General features: G+C 43.1%; 1 protein-coding gene across 1 annotated transcript; it reads right to left on the bottom strand.

The window, feature by feature from the left end:
• Window positions 1-1,325: 1,325 nt before the first annotated feature.
• Window positions 1,326-21,864, bottom strand: LOC128413366 (lipase member M-like). Its single transcript, XM_053387407.1, has 6 exons — window positions 21,704-21,864; window positions 15,251-15,359; window positions 9,531-9,648; window positions 6,646-6,844; window positions 5,232-5,341; window positions 1,326-1,502 (listed from the first exon to the last, which is right to left on the bottom strand). The coding sequence occupies exons 1-6, from the start codon at window positions 21,862-21,864 to the stop codon at window positions 1,327-1,329; spliced, it is 873 nt and encodes a 290-aa protein (XP_053243382.1). The 3' UTR covers window position 1,326.
• Window positions 21,865-22,705: the final 841 nt, after the last annotated feature.

Genomic DNA, 22,705 nt, shown 5'->3' with positions numbered 1-22,705 from the left:
AGTGCTGCTTCAGGTTAAGAACAGTTTCAGGTTAAGTACCGACCTCTGGAATGAATTAAGTACTTAACCCGAGGTACCACTGTACATTTTAAATGATGATTGGTTAACATCTATTGAAAGAGGTCTCAAGAATTTCACTATGGAATAATTGTGCTAAGGAAATCAGAATTATGGCAAGTAATAGATTGTTTGATTGCTTTTCTTTCGTTGTTATGTTTATGTACATAACTAGTTCTTTAAAAAAAGAAGTAAATGCATAAACAATATATAATAAATCTGCCTACCACATTTAGGTTTTTCTCATTGCGTCCTAGAAGGAAGAAAATGCTTTCGAGACAAAGTCTGTCAATCACTGGATTGCTGCATATCTTCGCTTTGATAGCTTTTAATTTGTTACTGATAAGGCAGAATTCTTTATTTCCAAATATAAGCTGTAAAATAAAAAAAAATCTCTAAATTTCTAATTAATAGTCCTTTCTTGGAAGGAAACATTAAGCCTCCAGCTAGGAATAGATCCCCTTTAGGTTACAGTCATATACCACCTTTCTCCAGCACAATCAAGGTGATATACCTAGCCTTTCTAGGCAATTTTGCCTTCAGATTCCAATGCAGGCCTGGCTCTGCATGGCTTCAGCAAGATTTCTGGGGCACGCGCACTTGAAGGACTACCTTACTCCCAAAGAACCTCTCAGGTGGTAAGTTAGTGGAATGAAGGTGGGGGCCCCCTAGGGGTATTTTTTTGTTTTAATGGGGATGGTGTTTTTATCTTGGGGGTATAAAATACAGGGTGGGTGTTGTTTTATCTGAAAATGTACTTGGGAAGAGAGGAGCTGGGGAGTGCAATGGGGGGCAATTACAGTAGTTCAGAGTAGGGGTAGGTGTGGTGTGGGAAGTGGGGCAACCAAGGTAAGGGGCACACAATGCAGCCAGTTGGTGACTATGCCATGTGCCAGCCCTTCATCCAACCTAGGGAACTGTGGTTGTCTTATCAACCAACCCTTGGGTCTGTGGATGCTGTTGCTGAATGCAGGTCAGCTCGGAGTGAGACCTCCCTCAGCCATGACTTGATTGTGAATGAGGAGGCTGATCTGGACCTCATCACTGAGACCTGAGAGGATGAGCAGGGTGGAGTTCTTCTCATTCAGCTATGCCCACTTGGGTGCCGCATCAGGGCAGACTTGAGGGTTGGGGAGGGGGAGTCGGGTGTGGTCGCCAGTTCTCTGTCCAGAAAGGTCTTTCTCAAGCTCACACTCAATGTTGAGTTAAAGAAACAGAGTGGACTGCAGGAAGGTAACTCTCTGTTAAGACTCATAAGAAAAATAGATATTAAATATACGGATCTGCAAATGCTTGAGTCATACCTACTCTTTTCAATACATCAGGAAAGCGTAGAAGAAATGAAAATAGCCCTCTGGTGTCTACCAATATGTAGATAGGAGCAAAGGCCATGAAGAGTTTCACCTTTTTAGCAAGCTGTGGCATGGTTGAAAAGGCAATTAAACCTGGAGAAAAGAAAGTTTTTTAAAAAACATTGCACCTGCAAACAAAGAAACAAATCAGGGATAAGAAACCTGTGGCTCTCCAGTTGCTGCTGGACTACAACTCCCATCAGCCATACTTGCTGCTGCTGATGGGAACTGGGGTCCAAAAGCATCCAGAGTGTCAAAGGTTTCCCATCTCTCTTCTTTTGAAATGTCTGTCATTCCACAAATTCAGGTTCTTAAATTAGGCACTGGAGCTTTGAAGAGAATCCATCACATATAAGTTATGAGCAGGATCCTGTTCTTTCATGCCTGCTGGTCTCTCTCTCAGATTTTGCTCCCTTGCCCCAGAAATGGCAATTCTTCACAACTGCGGAACTGATGAGAGCTGTATATTCTGCACAGCCAAAACTATAGGCAGGCAGACGTAGAGAGTCCAGGATGTAATTGTAGCTCTCTGTCCCAGTCAGCCACTCTGACCCTGACCTGTTTCTTGGGACAGCTTGGCCTTTTTACAGCTGGAGGCATTCAAATGAGCCTAAGGCTGCACCTGCACACAGCACAGCCATTTCTGCCAGCTGCACCTGCCACTAGGAGCACAAGTGGAGCCCTGCTGGACCAGACCAAAGGCCTAGCTAGTTCAATACTCTGTTCCTTGCAGTGCCTAACACGATTCTTATGGGAAAACAGGACATGAAGGAAATGTTTCCCTTAGTGAATAGCATTCAGAGATATGGTGTCTCCAACCATGGCAGCAGTATATAACCATCATGACTAGTAGTCATTAATAGCTTTAACTTTCATGGATTTTTATAATCCCACTTTGCAAGCATTTTGCAAACATTTACATTTGTAGCCCATCACCAAGTTTAGTGGTAGTGAATTTCATAGTAATACAATGCACCATGTGACTAAGTACTTTCTTTTCTTTCCCATAATCTCCCAGCACTGAGCGACATTGGAAGACCTGTCTTCTAAGAAGTACATCAGGAGGCAGATGAAAGTGGTGTTGTGCTCCATGCACAGGTGGGTTTGTTCAGGTAGGTGGCTGATCAAGGCAACAGGGATGACCACCACTTTCTTTTTTTTTAAATTATGTTTATTAAATTTTTCAAAAAAGAATACAAAGGAAAACAGAAAAGAGAAAAAGAAAAAAAGAAAAAAGAAAAGAAAAAGAAGAACAGCAATTTAAAAAGTTTACCATAATTATATTCCATACCCAATTTCCTTGACTTCCCCACACCTACCCTTCTTGTATTCCAATTCCAATTTTTAGCTCAGCAATTTTTATCCCCCCCACTTTACCTTATTTCCTCTAATTCAATTATCTTAAACAAATTTTAACTTCTAAACCTCTATCTTTATATTTCAAAACTTATTCTTAACATACTTTCCCTAAATTCCTCCATCAATTTAATTAACCTATTTAAACTTAAAAATCCCAATCTTTATACACGAAACACTTATTTTTGATAATCTTTTGCTAAGGTCGGCCCCAAATCTCTCCCCAAATTCCCCATTTTTATGTTAGTGGCAAAAGCCAACTTAATTAAAACAGAATCATATTTTTACACCCTTTAAATTCCCGAAGCCCTCCCACCCCCTTTCCCGGTTTCGATCCCCAACCAAAGTCCATCAGTCCATCCAAAATCAGCCTGGCGATCTCACATCCGAGGCACTTAACCCTCTCTCAATTTCTCTCTGCCGGTTTTCTTGATGGTCCTTTATTTTAAATTCCGAATCTCGAAGAGGCTCTGTTCCAGTAAAATCCATATTTCTTCCAGCCAGACCTCCATATTTAACAATGGAGCCAAAATCTTGTTTCTTGCTTCTCATAAGTTCAAATGTCCCAAAGACTCCAGACTCTGTACTGTCCATATTTATATTCCATATGTCTTCAGATCCCCATAAGAGGAGATCTCTCCAGATTCCATTCTTCACTTCCAGCCAAACTTTCATTGTCATGTTCTTATTTTCAATTGTTTCCAACTTGACAGGCCTCTGGCTCTCTTTAGCCATCTGCAACATCCCAGCGCCTCCTTCTTTCTCATATTCTTTAAATGGCATCTTAAATGACTCAGACTCTTTCTCCTATTTGGCTATAAGGATTTTTGTATCAGCAACAACACTTCCCTGTTCATCTGCAGGAGCTTGAATCATATCCTTTCCAGGTTCAGCAATTTTGTTTACTGTTCCCTTCATTGTTATTACACTCATAGTCAAAACATCTGTCTGCTTCTGTAGATTTCCCAAAAGACGAAAGGTCTTTTCCAGTTCAGCCAGTATTTTTCCACTTACAGCCATTTTTGTAATGTTCTGAACCCCCTCTAGAGGGATTCTAGTTACTTAATGACAAATTAACCTTTTCTTCTTTGTTTTTAACAATTTGTTACCAAATTGTATCAAATGTAACCAGCAAAGACAGCAAAGACACAGTTCTCCTTTTTTTTCCAGCTTTGACAGCTAATTTGACAGCTGTCAAAGTCTATAAACCTCTTCCACAGGCTCTCTGCCCGATCGCTCCCGGGTTTTGGGGGAGGGGTGAATTCCATTCTCTTATCCTCCAGCACAGTCACTTAAATTGGCCCAATATAAAGTTAATTGCGCTTTTCCACAAAAAAAAAGACATTCACACAACCTTAGTAATAAAATCCTTGCTTTACGATGTTTACAAGGCGGGCAGGTTGACTTCCTTTTTAGCACCTTACCCGATCTTGCCGAATTCCCAGAAGTAATTTTCCCTTTTAAGTCCAATTACCGTGTTACTCACGGGTCGTTACTTTTGATCCAAAAGTTCAAAAGAAGAAGTTAACGCTCTCCGTCCATGGCATGCGGCTTCACTCAGCAGGGGAAGCAGTCGAACTCTCAGCACCACACCTCCCTCCGTCCCCCGTTCCGAAGCCTTTAAAAAGGCTTCTTTGCGGGTCGGGGGGGCGCGCAAATGGTGCCCACCGAGTCACCAGGTCCACAGGCTTCAGCGCCTGTGGTTTCTAAGGGTCCCCGCGTCGTCGCCGCGGCAGAACCCGACCCCTGTTGAGCAGATTCCCTCCGGAGCTCGGAGGGAATCCGCCATTAGACGATGGCGCCAACCCGGAAGTGGGATGACCACCACTTTCATGCCTAGTTGTTAAGCTTCCAGATACATTCTGGGACACAGAATAATAAAGAGGGTGGATCTTATTGTGATCTAATAAGCCAAAGCTTGTGTTCTCATGCTCTTAAAGCTATAGCGAGTAGTGAGAAAGCTGTAGCCCTCCAGATATTGTTGGATTTCCATAATCACTGACTACAAATCATGCTTCTAGGGCTACTGCGAGTTGGAGTCCAAATCTGGAGTGCCAAATATTCCTCATCCATGTCTTAACGTCACCAAATCCCTGTTCATGAAACAGCGGCAGTCCTCTCCTGATCACATTCTGAGCCCTTGCTTGACTACTGAAGTCCTGATCCTGAAAAGACTTTCTCTTGGAACATATGTAAACTCTGTACAGGGAAGTTTTTAATATTTGATATCTTGCTGTGTTTTAATTTGTTGAAAGCTCCACAGTCAGATGGGTGGCATATTATTATTATTATTATTATTATTATTATTATTATTATTAAGCAGCAGTTATACTTTAACCTGTCTTATACTTTTCTTAACTAGTCTTTCGAATAGCCCTGAGATTGCACCACATCTCCAGTAAGTCCCTGATAATTCAAGAAAGCAAGAGAAATGAGAGACATTCCATTCTTTTCTTCTTAACTTACCCATTGAACCTCCCTGGGAAAAGCCCATATAATACAGGCTTTTTTGCTCAGTTTTCTGCAATATAAAGTTTATGGCTGCTGGAATATCATAGATTGCCGTTTCATGAAAACTGAAAGACATAGATAGAATATCAGTGAAATTTTGACCATCTGCATTTGCATACAATTGTGTACATTAATGTATCAATATAAAAAATACAATACATTAGACATGGTAACCCTGACATTTGGAGGATAACCTTGCAAGTTGTCCAGTGGGAATAGTACAGAAAGAAAGAGTAAATATATATTTATGATTTATTTAAATATTTCTATTTCACTTAAACTAGCCCAGTTAGGTTCTCAGATTCAGAGAAATTAAATCAAATTTAGGGATTTGAATTACTAGACAGCAAGTGGACAATATATACATTGTCCACCTGCTGTCTAGCAATTCAAATCCCTAATTTTTCAGGGCTTTATATGTCAGTAGTAGTCAGGGCAGGCCCAGGACATTTTGGTACCTGAGTCAAATCCCAAAATTGTGCCATGTCCCACCAGGGGAAGGTGAAACCTGCGACGCAAGGAAAATTCCTTCCCAGTCCCAAATTCGGCAACCGTCAAAAGACCACAGCAAAGCCCTCCTAGCTGAAGAAGAAATGGTTAGAGAAATAGCAACTATGTTATAGGGAGGGGCAAAGTGGGTGATGCTCCCGGCCGACTGGAATGCAGCACACAGGGTCGGCCAGGCTAAATAGTTGGCAGGCGGACCTGAGTGAAGCCTGCTTCCCTCAGGTCTGCTCGCCAAGCCACGCACCCCCAGATGGCTGGGGACTGGCTCGTTTGAATCTCCAGGTTTGGCGGAAACCCATGAGGTACCACAGCAGCCAAGAGGGATGCAGAAAATGGCACTGCACAGTGGAGTGAGCTGAGGGAGGCGCTGGGCCGCAATTGTTGCTCACCAGGAGGAAAAGCCAGTAAGCGGCTATTCCTTGGAGGCTGGATCTGCTACCCCTTTGGAGCCTGCCACCTCACCTTGCCTCATGTATGACAGGCCCTCGTAGTAGTGGTTATGATGCACACATTCCTCTCTGGAATGTATATCAATTTGTTTTTCATTCAGCTTTCAGTGTATGCAATGTGCACTTTAAACACACCTTTCCTTCTGCAGATCAAGTCTACCCCTCTTCTAATTTTCTAGCAAAGGAAACATTTCCTGCAGTATTTGGTGATTCCAGTGATGCCATTCCACTCTTACTTAAGATAGTTTAGGCTTGTCCTGCTACAAGGCAGGGCAAAGTATAATGCTCAAGCACTCAAGTTAGATGGTTACAGTCTGGGACAAGCTTTTTCTTTACCAGTCTAGCTGAGTCCTGGGAAAGTTCTCAGGAAAAGCATCCCTTCCACCCAAACAACAATAGTCCCTTGTACTTACCTGAAATTCCAAAATTCTTTTTGAAATATAGAAAAGTGCTTGTGTCTTCTAGACCAGGTGGTCCCCCTGTTGTTTAGTATCCAGACATCATAACCTGCATCTGCTAGGACAAATGCCAAACTATTGCCGGGAAGATTTGCAATCCAGCTCCTACCTTCCAAAATAATGTCAACTATCAATAACGCAACTGGCCTAGGCCCTGTAAAACAAAGAGAATATTAGATCAAATACTCCAAATATGCTCACTCACAGAGCATCAACATTCTCCTATGGTATCTGACTCAGGGCCAGGAGACAGGGTGCATTCACCTGCTCAAGGTCAAAAGTGTGGCTTGGGAGCCAAAGGAGGGGAGCTAGAATGTTCCTTTTAAAGGGCTTAATCAATGTTGCAAATGCTCCAAATGGGTGTTCCTGATTTAGAGAAGCCATCCCGGTTTCTTATTCTATCCCGGAATGTCCCGCTTTTCCTTAGGATGTCCCTATTTTCATTGGAGAAATGTTGGAGCATATGGAGTTATCCAGCTCCTGAGCCGTCTGAAGGCAATCCTGTATAGGGAATTTCTTTAATGTTTAATAAGTATGTGACCTGGCGGGTAGCACTTTTTGCAACTGCTGCTAGGAAAATTAGAGCAAATTATATAGCCAAGGTAGCCATTAACTGTAAAGGTGATGAATTTATTTGATCCTATCTATCTATCTCAGGCTATGCTCTATCTTTGTCACCACACTCTGAGTATAAATTGCACACTGTATTAATTGATATTGTTTTTAACATTAGTGACCATGTGATGATTTTAGCTTATGAATTTTATTGTTTAATGTTTTTATTTATACATTGGGGTATTTTTATAGCTTTGTTTAGAGTACGTAATGTTTTAATAATATAAATGTTTTAAGTCTTTTTTTAATCAATTCAGTATATTTTCTTTTAATTGTCAAATAATTCTGTGTACATTGCGGCAGCCTTTGGCTATGTGCAATAAAACTGACTGACTGACTTAATGTTTAATTTTTTATTATGTTTTTATATATGTTGGAAGCTGCCCAGAGTGGCTGGGGCAACCCAGTAATATGCGTGGGGTATAAATAGTAAAATTATCATTATGGAATGGGATGTCCTTATTTTCATTGGAGAGGTGTTGGAGAGTATGATGTTGTACTCTTCTTGGAAGGGGCTGCCTGATGTCTGCCCGAAGAGCGGGGCGCTCTGCTTCAGCGCGCCCCGCGCTCCGTGCAGCAGGCTACGGATGTCTTCCCGAAGCGCCGGGCGCTCTGCTTTCAGCGCGCCCCACGCTCCGAGAAGCAGGCTGCTATCCGCAGCCTAGGGAGCCCTGCGGGAACTCCCGCGGGGCTCCCTAGGCTGCGGATGACTTCCCGAAGTGCCAGGCGCTCTGCTTCCAGCGCGCCCCGCGCTCCAGGAAGCAGGCAGCTCTGCCCAACCCTCGGGAGCCCAGCGCGGGCTCCGGAGGGTTGCGCGGAGCTTCCTGAAGCCTGGAGAGCAAGAGGGGTCAGTGCGCACCAACCCCTCTTGCTCTCCAGGCTTCAGCGAAAGCCTGTATCCACCCCATAGGATGCACACACATTCCCCCTTCATTTTTGGAGGGGAAAAAGTGCGTCTTATAGGGCGAAAAATACGGTATTTACTTCAGATTTATTAGTCTATAAAAAAGCCCCAATTGGAGCTCAGCTCTTTCAGTCCTCACTCAATGAATGAGTTGCCAGGACTGAGCTCCTCCCCCTTCCTTTCCCCCAACAGGAAACCCCCCACTTCCTCTTTCTCCCAGTCCTGCGTTTCTCGACCAATCTTATGAGCCTATGAGTTCGGGGGATTCTACTCCCCCTAATTCTTCTTCTGAGTAATTCTCAGAGCTTGTCAGCTGCCTGCCTGTGTTTTGTGTCTTCCTGTCTTCCTCTCTGTGTACAGGGGTCAAATTCCTGCTGCTAACTGCTGTTCCCCTCTCTTTTAGGAATTATCTTCCTTCCTCAGCTTTGTCTGCCTCTTCCCTGACTGTTAGCACGTCCATTTCTATGACACATGTTGAATGTGCAAAGCCTTTTGCAGCTCACTTGGCTAGAATTAAATTAGCACTGGAATATCTTATAGAACTAAATTTGCTGGCCAAAACAAGAAATGAAGTCCATGGAATTTATGATGACATCTTTTCCCTATCTGTTAATGTCAGCCAGGTGGTACAAAATATTACCTGCCATAGATATTTGCAACAAGGTCATCCCAGCTAGAGATACCACACTGGAAACTGAAGTAGCAAACATAGACGTTCTCCTCATGGAGCTGACAAACTTTGAAACAACTGGAAATGCTTGTGAATGAAGCCAAACTGGTTGCATCAAACCTAAATATAGAAATAGGCTGGGCTTTTTTTCAGACAGAACTCAGTTCCGGCACCTCTCAGGCATTTTAAGAGAAAGAGGGATGTGTTCATGGTGAGTTCCGGCACCTCTTTTTCTAGAAAAACAGCACTGGATATAGATGCGATGGAGTTAGGTGCAAGAGGGTAAGGCCACATGATGACAGCACACTTGACACTAATTTGGAAGAAACTTGGCATAGATGATATTCGAGAAGAGATATTTGTGGATATATCCCACCATATCCAAAAGTGATGTGGAGAGAAAAGCTTTATTTTTATCAAATAGATAGCCTACTGACTCTAATGGTGACAATTTTGAAAAAAGAAATGCAACATTTACCCCCTAATACATAAAGCAAATTTTGAAAATGCACAGTTAAAGCCATTAGATCTGTGGAACCTGTTAACAGAGGTCACACTTGGTGAAATTTCCGTGCTGTTATTCAATATTTTTCACAGAAAGGGAATGAACAGCACTTCAAACAACCATACGAAACACCATTCCAAAAATACCTGTCTTCCCAGAACAGTTTCTTCCATGTGGAATTCTGTTTGCCTGCAGGTAATAGCCATCCTCTGTCAGGATTGTATACTCTTCACTGGGGTATCCCCAGTACTGGATGATTTCAGGCTGTGAGTGGAGAGGGATGGAAATTGAAAAGCTTGATTAAAAAAAAATATTCTGGGACAATTCTCAGAGCCAGGATCATTCTTCAATGACTTTACTAGCCCTACACCAGGAATGAGAAGCCTGTGGCTATAGCTGGGCTCCAGCTCCTGTTAGTCCCAGGCAACATGGCCAAGGGTCAAGGATGATGGGAATTGTAGTCCAACAACATCTGAAGGGCCTTAGGGCCCCATCCCTCCCCTAAACTCTTATAATGTACACATGATTGTATGCAAGTTTGCCCAAAACACACCTTTCTGCAAGCCAATTTTGCCAGACAAAATGCATTTTTTGTACGTTGTTTTCACTCATATATGCATTTTAGAACACACTTTACCCTGGCATATGTGCTTCTATTTCCATTACTTGATTGGAGAACAGCATTGCAAAATTTGGGAAATGCCAATTTTGAATGATTTTTTAAAAATAATTGTTTCAAAAAATGCAAATTAGGTGGATTCAGTTTGAAATGTGAACAGAATCAAATTTCTCCCCAAGGGAGGAGAATTGTTTAAAACACTTTCAGATGAATTTGCAGTGTGAGATATCATGGAACTTTGAAGTGTCAGGCATAGCTCTAATGGCTTTAGCCCAAACGTAGCAGAGTTTTCCTGCACAGCGAAGAAGCTAGTTGAGGTGGAAATGACTAGTCAGCTAGACTCAGAATAACTATTTACAGGATTTATTAAAAGGAAAAATAAAACCAGCAGAGGTTCTGCATACAAAACAAAGCAAAATAAATCCTTTCTTTCTCTCTCTCTCTCTCTTAACCATACACAGCACTCCTACTCCTAACACACCCCACATCACACTGTGCTAGCAATCCCTAGATAACAGAGTTGAGTGCTGGTCGTTAACCAATCAGAGTAAGTAGTTTCTAGGTCAAGCTGACCTTGGCTTTCTGCCAAGAGTAAATTGACACTGCCTTGAGTTAATTGTGTGAAGCCAGAATCTGTAAGTTTCCCATGAGAACCAATTAACAGAAACTCAACACCCCCTCACAGATTCTGCTGGACAATTAACATCAAATACACCTATGTAGGAGATTATTTTTCCAGCAAACCTAAACCCTTACACATTCGTTTGTTCTTTACCTTTGCCAATGGTTTAGTTAACACATCTGCTACATTTTCTTCACTTGATACATAAGTACAGGTGATTACATTGTCTTGTACACAGCAACGCACATTGTGGTATTTTACAGAGATATGTTTGGAACGCGATTTGAAACCCTCTGTTTTACTTAAGGTTATACAAGCTTGATTATCAATGTAAACTTGTACTGGTTCTCCACAATTTACTTTTAAATCTGTTAACAAATGCTTGAAATAAATCACCTCGTTGCACAATTCACTCAATGCGGCGTACTCTGATTCCGTTGATGACACACTTACAACGTCTTGCTTGCGTGACCGCCAGCTGATTAAAGCTCCACCGACCATTATGACCAGTCCTGTGACAGATTTTCTATCTGGCAAATTTCCCCAGTCACTATCACAGTAGCAACTCAACATTTCATCCTCTGAAGAATTTAATTGTAACATATAACCAATTGTCTGTTTGAGGTATCTCAGAACTTGTTTTACCCCTTTCCAGGCATTTAGTGTGGGTTTTGAGACCAATCTACTTAATATGCCTACTGCATAGCTAATATCAGGTCTGGACCACTGTGCTAGATACAATAAACTTCCAATTACAGAATGATATACATCAGGATGTTCAAATTCAGGACTCTCATCTATATGAAGTGTTTTTATGAAACCTGGATCCATAGGCACCACTGCCCCTTTGCAATCCTGCATCCTGTATGTAGTCAGTAGTTGTTTAACTTTGTTCTGCTGACTAATTAGGCAGCTGCCATCTTGGGCCCAGCACACTTCCAACCCTAGATATGTCCTAACCGGGCCTAAGTCTTTCACTTTGAACTTACTGGACAATTGCTTGGCAAACCTTTTAGTTTGTTTATCTGTTTTGCAAGCATACAATACATCATCTACATAAATCAGACAAAACTCTTGATCACTGCCTGTACCACGTACATAAACACAATTGTCAGCTGTACTCTGCTTGAAACCAAATGACACTAAGGCCTCTGAGAGTATCCTTGAGCCACTAAACGAGCTTTGTATTTGTACTCTCCTGTCACCAGAGGTTTAAGTTTGTACACCCACCTGCAGCCTACAATCTTTGCCCCCTCAGGCGCTGCTACTGGTGTAAAAACCTTGTGCTCATTCAGAGAGGACATCTCTTCCTCCATTGCCTGCTTCCAGAGCTCTGCCTCCTCTTTTGGTAACTTTAACACCTCCTGAAAACTCTTGGGTTCTGCAATCACACTAAACACATTTGCAGTATCTGGAGAAAAACGCACTGGAGGCACTCCTTTGTTTTGTCTTTTAGATCTTCTGGGAGAAAATTTTTCTTCTGACCCACTTTCCTCCTCAGAACTACGACCTCTCTTTTGTTGCTTAGCAACTGGTCTCTGGCTAATTCCACTTTCTTGAGAGCTCTTATCTGAACTTTCCTCCCCCTCAGACTCTGATTCTCTATGTTTACCTTCAGAGTCATGAAGCTCCTGGGAAGGTTCAAACCAAACCTCAGTATTGGCATGTAGTCTCTCCCAGCCACTATGTTCACAAAAACTGGCGTTCCTGGAGATCACAATGCCATTTGTCCCTTCAGCAAAGCGGAAACCTTTTCCCAGCTCCTGGTAACCCACAAACACTAACTGTTTGGTCTTAGGATCTCCCTTCTTCCTCATTTGTTTTGGAATTAACACCCAGGCTTTTGATCCAAACACATGCAAATGGTCAATTTTGGGTTTTTTCTGAAACAATTTAAAGTACGGGGTTGTACCTATTGTTTGATGAAAGAGCCTATTTTGGAGATAACACGCGGTGAGCATGCTCTCCCCCCAATAAGACATGGGCAAATCAGCATCATCAAGCATGGCAAACATCATGTCTTGTAAAGATCTGTTTTTTCGCTCTGCAACGCCGTTCTCCTCTGGGGAAAAAGCGTTCGTTTTTCTATGCCCAATGCCACGCTTTTGTAACCAATCTCTAAAAGCATTTGACATAAATTCGCCACCTCTGTCCGTCTGAATCCTTCTGAGTTTAATGGACAGAAATCTTTCCACAGATGCCACCCAGCCTTTAAACTTAGTGAACACGTCACCCTTATTCTTCATGGGAAAAACCCAAGAATAACGTGTGGCGTCATCCACAATTGTTAGTGAAAAACGCGATCCACCCCTGCTTACAGCAAATGGACCAATTACGTCCATGTGAACCAGCTGTAGCGGTGACTCACTAACTCTGTCACTTCTGGGGTAAGAGACTCTGTGGGTTTTAACCTTTTTACAAACGTTGCAATCAAGGTACTTGTTACAACTCTTTAAATCACCCCCATCAGCCAATTCAGACATTTTTAGTACACTTTTCCAGCAAGCATGCCCCATTTTCCTATGCAATAAGTGCACACAGTTGTCATGTATAGCTTTGTTATTCACTGCAGGCTGAGATTTACTGACTACTGCTGCAACTTGAGATCCTGCTTTAAGCCAAAACAAGCCTCCCTCTGACTTAGCAGTGCCTAAAATCTCACCAGCCTTCTTAATAATGCAACTGTCTCCTTCAAAATACACTTTAAACCCAGCTTTTAGCAAACAATCTACAGACATCAGATTGCTCCTTAATGAAGGCACATAAAGTACATTTTGCAGGCATTCACGAAGAGAAGGAACAAAAACTGTACCCCCCGAAATCACTTCGGAAGTACTTCCGTCTGCTAGAGCCACCTGGCTGCGCTGTGCTGAGTTCTTGGAAACAAACAATTCATCTGAATTTACGATGTGGCGAGATGCTCCCGAATCGACCACCCAGACCGCTTGCTTCTCATCAGCAATCTTGACCTCGGCGGTCACCAGTTGAGCCGACTGTTTTCGTTTGAAGAATTTCTTTTTACGCTGCTGCTGCTGCTGATCTCGTCTCTGCTCCTGCACCGGCCACTGAGACTTGACCAACTCAGGACATTGTCGTTTTAGATGCGCTGAAGACCCACATCGGAAACAACGCCTAACAGCAAACGCTGACTCCTCACCGGTACGCTGCTTTTGCTTCACCTCTGGCACGGCATGAGAACTCCTTCCAAACTGCCCGCCTGTAGAAGCCTCTGCAGCAAACGACCTTTCTTGCCTCTTCTGCCATTCTTCAATCAAACGCCCAGTAACGTAACTGATTGATAAATCACGCTCCTGTATGCCTTCTAGAGACAAAACTAAATTATCCCAGCTTTCCGGGAGAGAACTCAAAATAATAGCCACCTTCTCCTGCTGGTCTAATGCACAGTCTCTTTCCTGTAGCGCAGCAAACTTTAACTGTAAACTGTGTAGGTGTTCCTGCATTGTAACCCCAGGCTGTAACATTGCCTTGTACAATGCCTTGCGAATGAACAGCTTGGAAACCGCTGTCTCACGCACATGGAGTTCTTTAAGTGCTTGCCACACACCTCTAGCTGTCTTGATTCCCCTCACATACGGCAACTGGGAATCTTCCAGCCCCAAGACAATTGTGGCCCTTGCTCTTTGGTCTTTATCGAGGTCTTCATCATCAGGCTTCACAGAAAACTTACTCACCACTTGCCAGAGACGATCCCTCTGCAGCACTGCCTGCATGCGTTCCGACCACAGCAAGTAATTGGAGTCATTCAGACGCTCAAAAGCCATCTGAACTGGTTGTGAGGCCATCTTGAGAGCGATGTCCCTGGAACCCGGAACCAGCTACTCACAACCACCGAGAGAGAAAACAGGAACCACAGCACCCAGCACTCACACGCTGCAGCTGTTGTCCTTGTGTCCACTGCGTCACCAGCTCACCACAGTCAGGAACCAGCCAGTGTCCATCTGCTGCACCAACAGGAACAACAACTTCTGGAACTACTGGAACCAACACCGTTGATGCTGACACCACCACAACTCAGGCTGGCAGCACAATACCCATAACCTCATGGAACTTTGAAGTGTCAGGCATAGCTCTAATGGCTTTAGCCCAAACGTAGCAGAGTTTTCCTGCACAGCGAAGAAGCTAGTTGAGGTGGAAATGACTAGTCAGCTAGACTCAGAATAACTATTTACAGGATTTATTAAAAGGAAAAATAAAACCAGCAGAGTTTCTGCATACAAAACAAAGCAAAATAAATCCTTTCTTTCTCTCTCTCTCTTAACCATACACAGCACTCCTACTCCTAACACACCCCACATCACACTGTGCTAGCAATCCCTAGATAACAGAGTTGAGTGCTGGTCGTTAACCAATCAGAGTAAGTAGTTTCTAGGTCAAGCTGACCTTGGCTTTCTGCCAAGAGTAAATTGACACTGCCTTGAGTTAATTGTGTGAAGCCAGAATCTGTAAGTTTCCCATGAGAACCAATTAACAGAAACTCAACAAGATAACCCTGTCAAGTCTGGAGAATCTGCTTGGGAATGCATGCACTCTTGAAAACTGTTTAAAAGGGAAGCTATAAGGATCACAGTCTACTGTTTTCAAGGGCACCTGAATCATCAACTTACAATTTTCATGAATTCTTGAGGATTCAAATGTTTTCCGCTGCTGAATTCTTCAGATGTCAGAGCCTGTTGGACTAAGCAGGCCACTCCCCAAAACAGCCACATCTTGGACCTGTGTATAAAACAGAATTACAGTATCTCCTTAATGAGAAAGGTTTCAGGGAAAACACTGAATTGAAGAAAGGTCTTGAGGAGACCTGATGGTTAAAGGGTGTGATGCAACAGTAATTAATGTATTAATGCTAAATGCTACCTTGATGGTCCTTGATATCAGTAGGGTCTGAGGTTGAGAAGAACAAATGAATATCAAATGATGTGTCGATAAATGTGTGTTCATTTCTCAGAATGTTTTTAATGGGTCAAAAAAAAACAAAAAAAATCAGTTTATTTATGCAAACCCCTTCACAATTGTTGAGTGCTCCCTCAACAATAAAACAATGAAATAAATACCAAGTGGTTTTTCCTATTTATGCCGCTGTAATTAAGGGCAGTTAATGAGATTTTTTCTTTCCTGATGCACTCAGCAACTCACATAAGTGCTGATCTGGAGCATGAAAGTAAAAGACTTCAAAAGGTTAAACTCTGTGACCCAAAATAGCATCTGTATGAAGAAACCCAACTTGCCTGAAAATAATTGCTCTTTCTTGGTGACAACTGCTCATTATATATCATTATACACACACTGTGATCACAAAAGCATGCCATGTAATTTGCAATGCAATTTGTCCACATCATGAACACTTGTCTCTCAGATCTGAAACTTGCCAGGTATGTTGGGGTTGTTGTGAAGGTGGCCCAAGGCAAATGTGTTTGCTTAGAAAAATTGAGGACTGAGAACATGCCAGAGATCAAGCTGTGTTCCAAGATGGATGGCAGCCTGAGGCCCATCTGAACAGAGCAAAATAAGGCCAGTTATAATTATTTCACATTGCTGGCAAAGCTTCTATAAGTTCTACAGAAATTGTTCTTCAAAAGAAAAAGTTTGATGTTACCCGCTGGCACGGAGTGTGAGGCTCTGGCATGGGTATTCTCCAGAAAGGACTAGAACAATGTAGCATATCCTTCTACTGTGCCGAAAATGCCAGGACCATCATGAAAACCGTTGGGGAATCATTGGTTTTTACTTTGTCAGAGAGTTCTGATTTAAGGTAATGTTAAAGGGGCACTGGGTTTGCAGCGAGCTTGCGGTTTTAGTGTAGCTGCAATTTTGCCCATGGCCCCCTTTAAGAATAGCTTGGCTCCCTGTCTTCAGCCCCATCCATGGATGCCCTATGCAGAGGAGAAGAATGGGGGGAGGGGCGCAAACATCAGCAGTGGAGGTCATATGTGAGTGAAGATGTTTTTGGAGCCTGCAGAACCTGGCAGAGGAGGAGAGGAGCGGGGAGAGAATGCTTACAAAATACGTGTCTCCTCTGCTGTGAGGTTGGAAGTGCCCTTGCCCTCTCCTCTTCCTTTCCTATGCACTCTCTCACTCTGTCTCTCATCCTTCCCATTTGGCAGAGGTTTTCACTACATATTCTCTTCTTTCCTCCTTTTCCAAAAATGTCCTTCTGTTCAATTTCCGTTCCTTTTCTCTTGCTTTCCCTCTCATTTCTTCCTCTCCCGCTTCACTTTCTCCCTACTTTCCCTCCCTTCCTTTTCGGCTTTCCCCAGTCCTCCTTTCCTTTTCTTCTTCTCCCGCTTCACTTTCCTTCTCTCCCCATCTCTTTACTCTTTCTTTCTTCCAATTCCCCTCTCTTCCTCTCTTCTTCATTTCCCCCTTCCTTCCTTCCTTTCTCTCTTTCTCTCTTTCTCTCTCCCACTTTCCCTTTCCTGTTTTTTCTTTCTTCTCTCTGTCCTTCCTTCGTTCTTTCTCTCCTTTCCTGATTCTTCCTTTCTTTCTTCCCTTTCTAATTACAGCAACTGTTTTCAATTAAATTACATTTCATAGGCAAGGCAAAATATATCACAGCATTTCTGTCTATCTAGATCTTACACATTTCCTAATCAGTGCAGAGACTTTACCCCTATGTACACTTTCACATGAGTAAAGGCCCTGGAACTCAACTGGGACTTCCTAAATCAAGGCTCAGAGACCATGAATTCCAGCCCACAAGCTTCACTCCTTTGGAAGCTGGGGCTCCCAGGTAACTGGGTAAAGACTGTGCAGTTGTACTCTGCAATCCTAAGCATTGTTACTTAGATGTAAGTCCAACTGAAATCAATAGGCTTTACTCTCTGGTATGTTCCTGATCATTCTCACAGTTTCTATCATTATCATTATCATTATCATTATCATTATCATATCAAATCTTTTTCCCTGACAGGGACTCAAGGCAGCTTATAGCTAAAATGTTATTTCATTTATCAATTGAAGGTGTATCTTATCGGAATCAACACATTTTTTTTCTTTACAAAAATCCTGTGAGGCTAAGAGGCTGTAAGTGGGTCTAGGTGACAATTGTATATGAATATATGATGCATACGTGTGCGGCGATATCAAACAAGGGAGAAGCTTTGTGATGTAGAATAGAACGTTCCCATTTTCATTTGAAGAATATTAGAGGGTATCATATCTGCAATGCTGGAGCCAGACCCAACAGCGCCAAGCAAGTCGTGACACCAAATAGCATGCCCTGCTAACCCCAGTGCTTCGTAAAAGTTTTGCTGCACCCTTCAGACACTGACTTCTGCCTGGAAAACAGAGCTCTAATTGTCTCCTTGTTTAACAGATTCAGTTTGGAGATGCTGGGAATTCTTGTTCCCAGGCCCATTGGCTCAGAAGAGTCTGTTGCTGACTGGGATAGTGGGAAATACTGGGCTGCAACAGCTCATGACTCAGTCCATTATACGGTGTGGACTTAGCTAACATTTTTGTATTTTTAAAAATGGTAAGATATGCTTTAAACTTGCATTTGTAAGGAGTGCAACTTGCTATTATTCACAATGGGGTGCGGGTATACTTACTTTTTAATTGATTACTGGATTGTACTTTATGACAGTAATGTCTAATGTTGTTAAATGTACAACTTGAGAATGCAAGCTATTAATATGCAAGACCAAAGACATGTCACCCCAAAATAAATTTAAAAGAAACATGGAAGAAAATGTTTTTTCTTACCTGTTCCTGTTCATCAGTAGCAACAAGAGCTCAAATAGACACTGCAGAAGACCTAGGTTGTAACAAACTGCAGAGAAGATCTGTTTGATCGTGCACTATATAATGGTGCATCAAGTGCCCTTGCGGGTACATTTTAAATATTAGAACAGATGCACAGCAAGCAAAATGGTTAATATCATCATATTCCCATCATATGCCTAGTGGCATAGGCAAGTCTGTACAAAACATTGACATGTATATTACACTTCCCTGTATTTTTTTAATGTAACTCAGATATTTATTATTATATAAGGTGACAAATTATATATAATAAATTTCTAAGATGTGGTTTACAATCATTTAGTTCAATTCATTAAATAGCTACATAGCATCCAAAGAATCACACAAAACCAGTCTTTTATATTCTATTGGTTTTTCCTTTGCTGCTGGTTTGATGCTGTTTTTAGAATTCTGTGGATTCAATTTTGTTTATCATTACTGAAACTTTTTCTTAATTAGGTGGCGTGGTGGCACTGTGGTCTAAGCTGCAGAGCCTAGGGCTTGCCAATCAGAAGGTTGGCAGTTCAAATCCCCATGACGGGGTGAGCTCCCGTTGCTCGCTCCCTGCTCCTGCCAACCTAGCAGTTCAAAAGCATGTAAAAGTGCAAGTAGATAAATAGGTACCACTCCAGTGGGAAAGTAAATGGCGTTTCCATGCGCTGCTCTGGTTCGCCAGAAGCAGCTTAGTCATGCTAGCTACATGACCCAGAAAAACTGTCTGTGGAAGCGGACAAACACCGGCTCTCTCAGCCTGAAAGCAAGATGAGCATTGCAACCCCAGAGTCGTCCGCGACTGGACATAATGGTCAGGGGTCCCTTTACCTTTACCTTTTACACTGTATAAATCGTATCATCCTCACAAAGAATTAATACCAACATTGCTTTCTTGCAATTTCTTCTCTGGGTTTCATATAAATCTAATCCAGACAAGTTCCTTTTTTCTGAATGAGCTCCATTTTATGCCTGCAGTGGAAAAAAGAGGCAGGGTGATTGGGAGTGGGGAGATGTGGCAGTGGATGAAAGCCACTATAAATTGCTGGGTTATAATTTTGTTACGCCAGAGTGACACCAGACCTGAGCTGCTTTACGAGGCTGGGATAGAAAAGTGCATGGCTGTTGCGTTCTTCACACACACTTTGCCCAGGACCCATTGACCTGGTAGCCCACCCCCATTCTATCAACCTATGCTGAGTAGCTCAGCCTGTGAGAGTAGAAACATTAGCCTTATCTCTCCAGTCTGACTGCTGAGAGGTAGTTCAGCTCACATAGTCTGCAAATCATGAGGTGGTAATTTATGTATGTATGAATGTATGTATGTATGTCTCCCCAGCCACTCTGGGCAGCTCCCAACAGAATATTAAAAGCACAATAAAACATCAAACAATAAAAACTTCCCTCAACAGTGCTGACGTCAGATGTCTTCTAAAAGTCAGATAGTTGTTTATTTCCTTGACATCTGATGGGAGGGCATTCCACAAGATGGGTGCCACTACCAAGAAGGCCCTCTGCCTGGTTCCCGGCAACCAGTGCCGGATTTATGTATAGGCTAAGTAGGCTGAAGCCTAGGGCCTCTAAATCTAGGGGGCCTCGCCAGCCTGCCCACTCTCCAGCAGGCAACCTCCCCTCTCCCAAAATTGCAAACCCAAGACTTCATGCGAGGGCAGGGCAATTCAGGCCCAGCAACTATGAGACTCAGGGCTAGCCAGTGGGGCCCAATTTGAAGTAGTGGGGCGCAACTTGAATTTTTTTTTTGTAGGGCCCCAGTTCACAGCCAAAGTCTGCAAAATCTTAGAAATAAAATCCATCTAGATTGCCCTGGTGAGGGCCCCCCACCCTAGGAGCAGAACATGGGGCCCTATTTGGCCAAATTGCTCCTTAAGGTCAGTCCTGATGAGACTGTGCAGGGGTTGGGCTGACAAGCCCTGCACCTTCTAGGTCCCTGGTGTCACTGTTCAGAGTACAGACTCAGGGACTTGCTATGGAAATAAAAGGGGGGCACTTATTAGAAATCAGTTTTCTCACCTCCCCCCCAACCCTGAGACAATGAGCCCAGCCACCTTTTATTCACAGTTGCATAAGCACTACACTACAGCATGGCCATAAACCTATATATTCAACCACTGAAATATACACCCAATACGTAGCAATGGAGATTTATGTTACAGCTTTATGAATGAACACTGTTTTTTATGAGTGGACTCTGTATTTTGTGAATTACTAAGATCCAGCAATATCAAGTTATAGGAAAACTGGTGCTATTAACAGTAATCCTTCAAGTTGGTTAATTGGTTTGGCAACTTCCATGCACATGACATGTGATGCTAATTATTTCCCCAAAGAGTTAAATGATAACTCATCAGAGGCAGCAACAGTTGCAAATGACAACAAAATATCAGGGAAATGAAGAGGAACAGGTTTGCTCAACAGGTTTGTTGCAGGTAGAAATATTGATTATAATGAAGTGAGAGCAGTAGTTACCTTGCTCGAATTAACAAATAAGAAAGTTTTGAGAATTTAAATTCTAGTTTAAAATTGATTACTTAATTGAGAAGGGGATTGTAACAAAAACACTGAGGCCTAATTTGAATAGCAGAGTGCTTGATATCTGGTGGGCAATCTCATCCTTTATTTCCACACTGTGGTTGCAGACCAAATCACCTGTCAGGAGAGTTATGAGATTTAAGTGAGGGTCAGGTGCCTTGTCAATCCCAGCAGGTATATAAGAGGACAACCGCCTGGCCAGGCTGCCTTTGCGGGGGTTTTTAAGAATAACATTACAACCTCATTTTCCTTAAAAATAATGCTTATTTCACAAAAGGTTTACAAAGTTCAGTTGTGGTTCGAGGACCCGATCCCCGTGTAGTGGAATGAAAAACACACGGACACGTGATATAAGGTTAATGGGCAAGAAAAGGCCACAACTTTATTGATTACAGCAAATGAAAAGGTATTGGCTTAGGCATTGGATCACGTCAGTTGACTCCACTCACTCGGAGAGGGGTGAGTCTAAAAGGAGGGCTTATTCACCAGTAGGTGGAGCCTGTTGATGCTAATCCAACTATAAGCTCCCCCCTGATGTCACCGAGGGTCGTGCCATGGCTCCCCGCCACACAGGCATCAGACAGAATACACGACCGCCGGATTCCTTTAACGAAATACCAAAAAATTGAAGGCGTAGGTGATGGCCACACCTAGCCCTTCCACACACCACAAACACATTATTCCAATGCCTAACCGCCACCCGAGCCCAAAAGGCTCGCCGCCAATACCCTCACAGCTGTAACCAACCCCTAATGCTGCTGCTGCTGCTACCTAACCAAATATCATTCCCTTGGTCTGAAAGGTGAACCCCATCATTCCGGTACAAGGCCGGATTGCCAATCCGGATACGGTCATGAGTAATGACTTGGCCATTCATAAAGCGCACCCAGCGGGCTATTGCACGATTCAAGAGTTTCCTGGACTTTTCTATGGCCATACTGTTCTGTGCACCGTGCCAAACAATTCTCTTCAGAAAGGAGGACCAGAACACTGTTGTTCCGGGACACAAGGCAGCAAGCTCATCTGAGTCTCTTTTTATGTTCCATAACAAGTCTGCACCTCTTCTGCTAACAAGGTCATTCTCCCCCAAGCTGAAGGATAAGAATGTCGGGGGGGCCAAACACGGCAACTTTATCTCTCAGCAATGGCATGAGTTCCTCCCAACGCATGCCTCGCCTTGCAAACCAGGAAACTCGCATTCCAGAAGGCAACCCGAGATTAGGGGTGAGGGTGCAGCTTGCTGCCCGTACGCGGGCCCAATGAACTATGCTGTGGCCACAGATCCAAACACTTTTTCTGAGGACGGCTAAGGATAAAGGAAAGAGAGAAGACAGGTAAGTAAAGGTAATGCAGCGAAAAGCATGCTAACAAATGTATCCTTTATACGCATCGGATTTCCAGCGGCCCATTTCTTTTATCCTATCTGCCAGCAGGCCCAAGCACACAGCTGTTGTGGCGGTGCCAATCCTGAACGAGTGTGCTGCGTAGTCCTGAGAAAATAAACCACAGGCGTCTATAGCCTTGTGGAGTACCTTTGTGAATTGGTGCCTCATCAATCATGACCCGTCCTCATGAACCAGGAGCGGGCCAGGACCAGGCGGTCTGAGGTAAAGGTCCCGCCTGGTGTCCTTGACTGGGCATGGGCCCTGCTGTGCTGAGGCTGTAAGTTTAACAAGGGTACCCTTACCCGGCTGATCAGTTTTGGATTGACGTATCCGCACCGTCATGCTAGCTTCGGACAACTGCACGTCCTCCATGAGGAGGCCGCGCGTTGAGCC

Source organism: Podarcis raffonei, chromosome 5 (genome assembly GCF_027172205.1).
Source record: "Podarcis raffonei isolate rPodRaf1 chromosome 5, rPodRaf1.pri, whole genome shotgun sequence".
Taxonomy (NCBI): domain Eukaryota; kingdom Metazoa; phylum Chordata; class Lepidosauria; order Squamata; family Lacertidae; genus Podarcis; species Podarcis raffonei.
This window is presented reverse-complemented; position numbering and strand designations above follow the sequence as displayed.

Coding starts and splice junctions, on each gene's coding strand:
- LOC128413366 (XM_053387407.1), bottom strand. CDS start 21,864: ATGGCCATAGAAAAGTCCAGGAAACTCTTGAATCGTGCAATAGCCCGC. Junction 6,845..9,530: donor AAACTGTTCTGGGAAGACAG/GTATTTTTGGAA, acceptor TTTGTTTTACAG/GGCCTAGGCCAGTTGCGTTA. Junction 5,342..6,645: donor AAAGAATTTTGGAATTTCAG/GTAAGTACAAGG, acceptor TATGTCTTTCAG/TTTTCATGAAACGGCAATCT.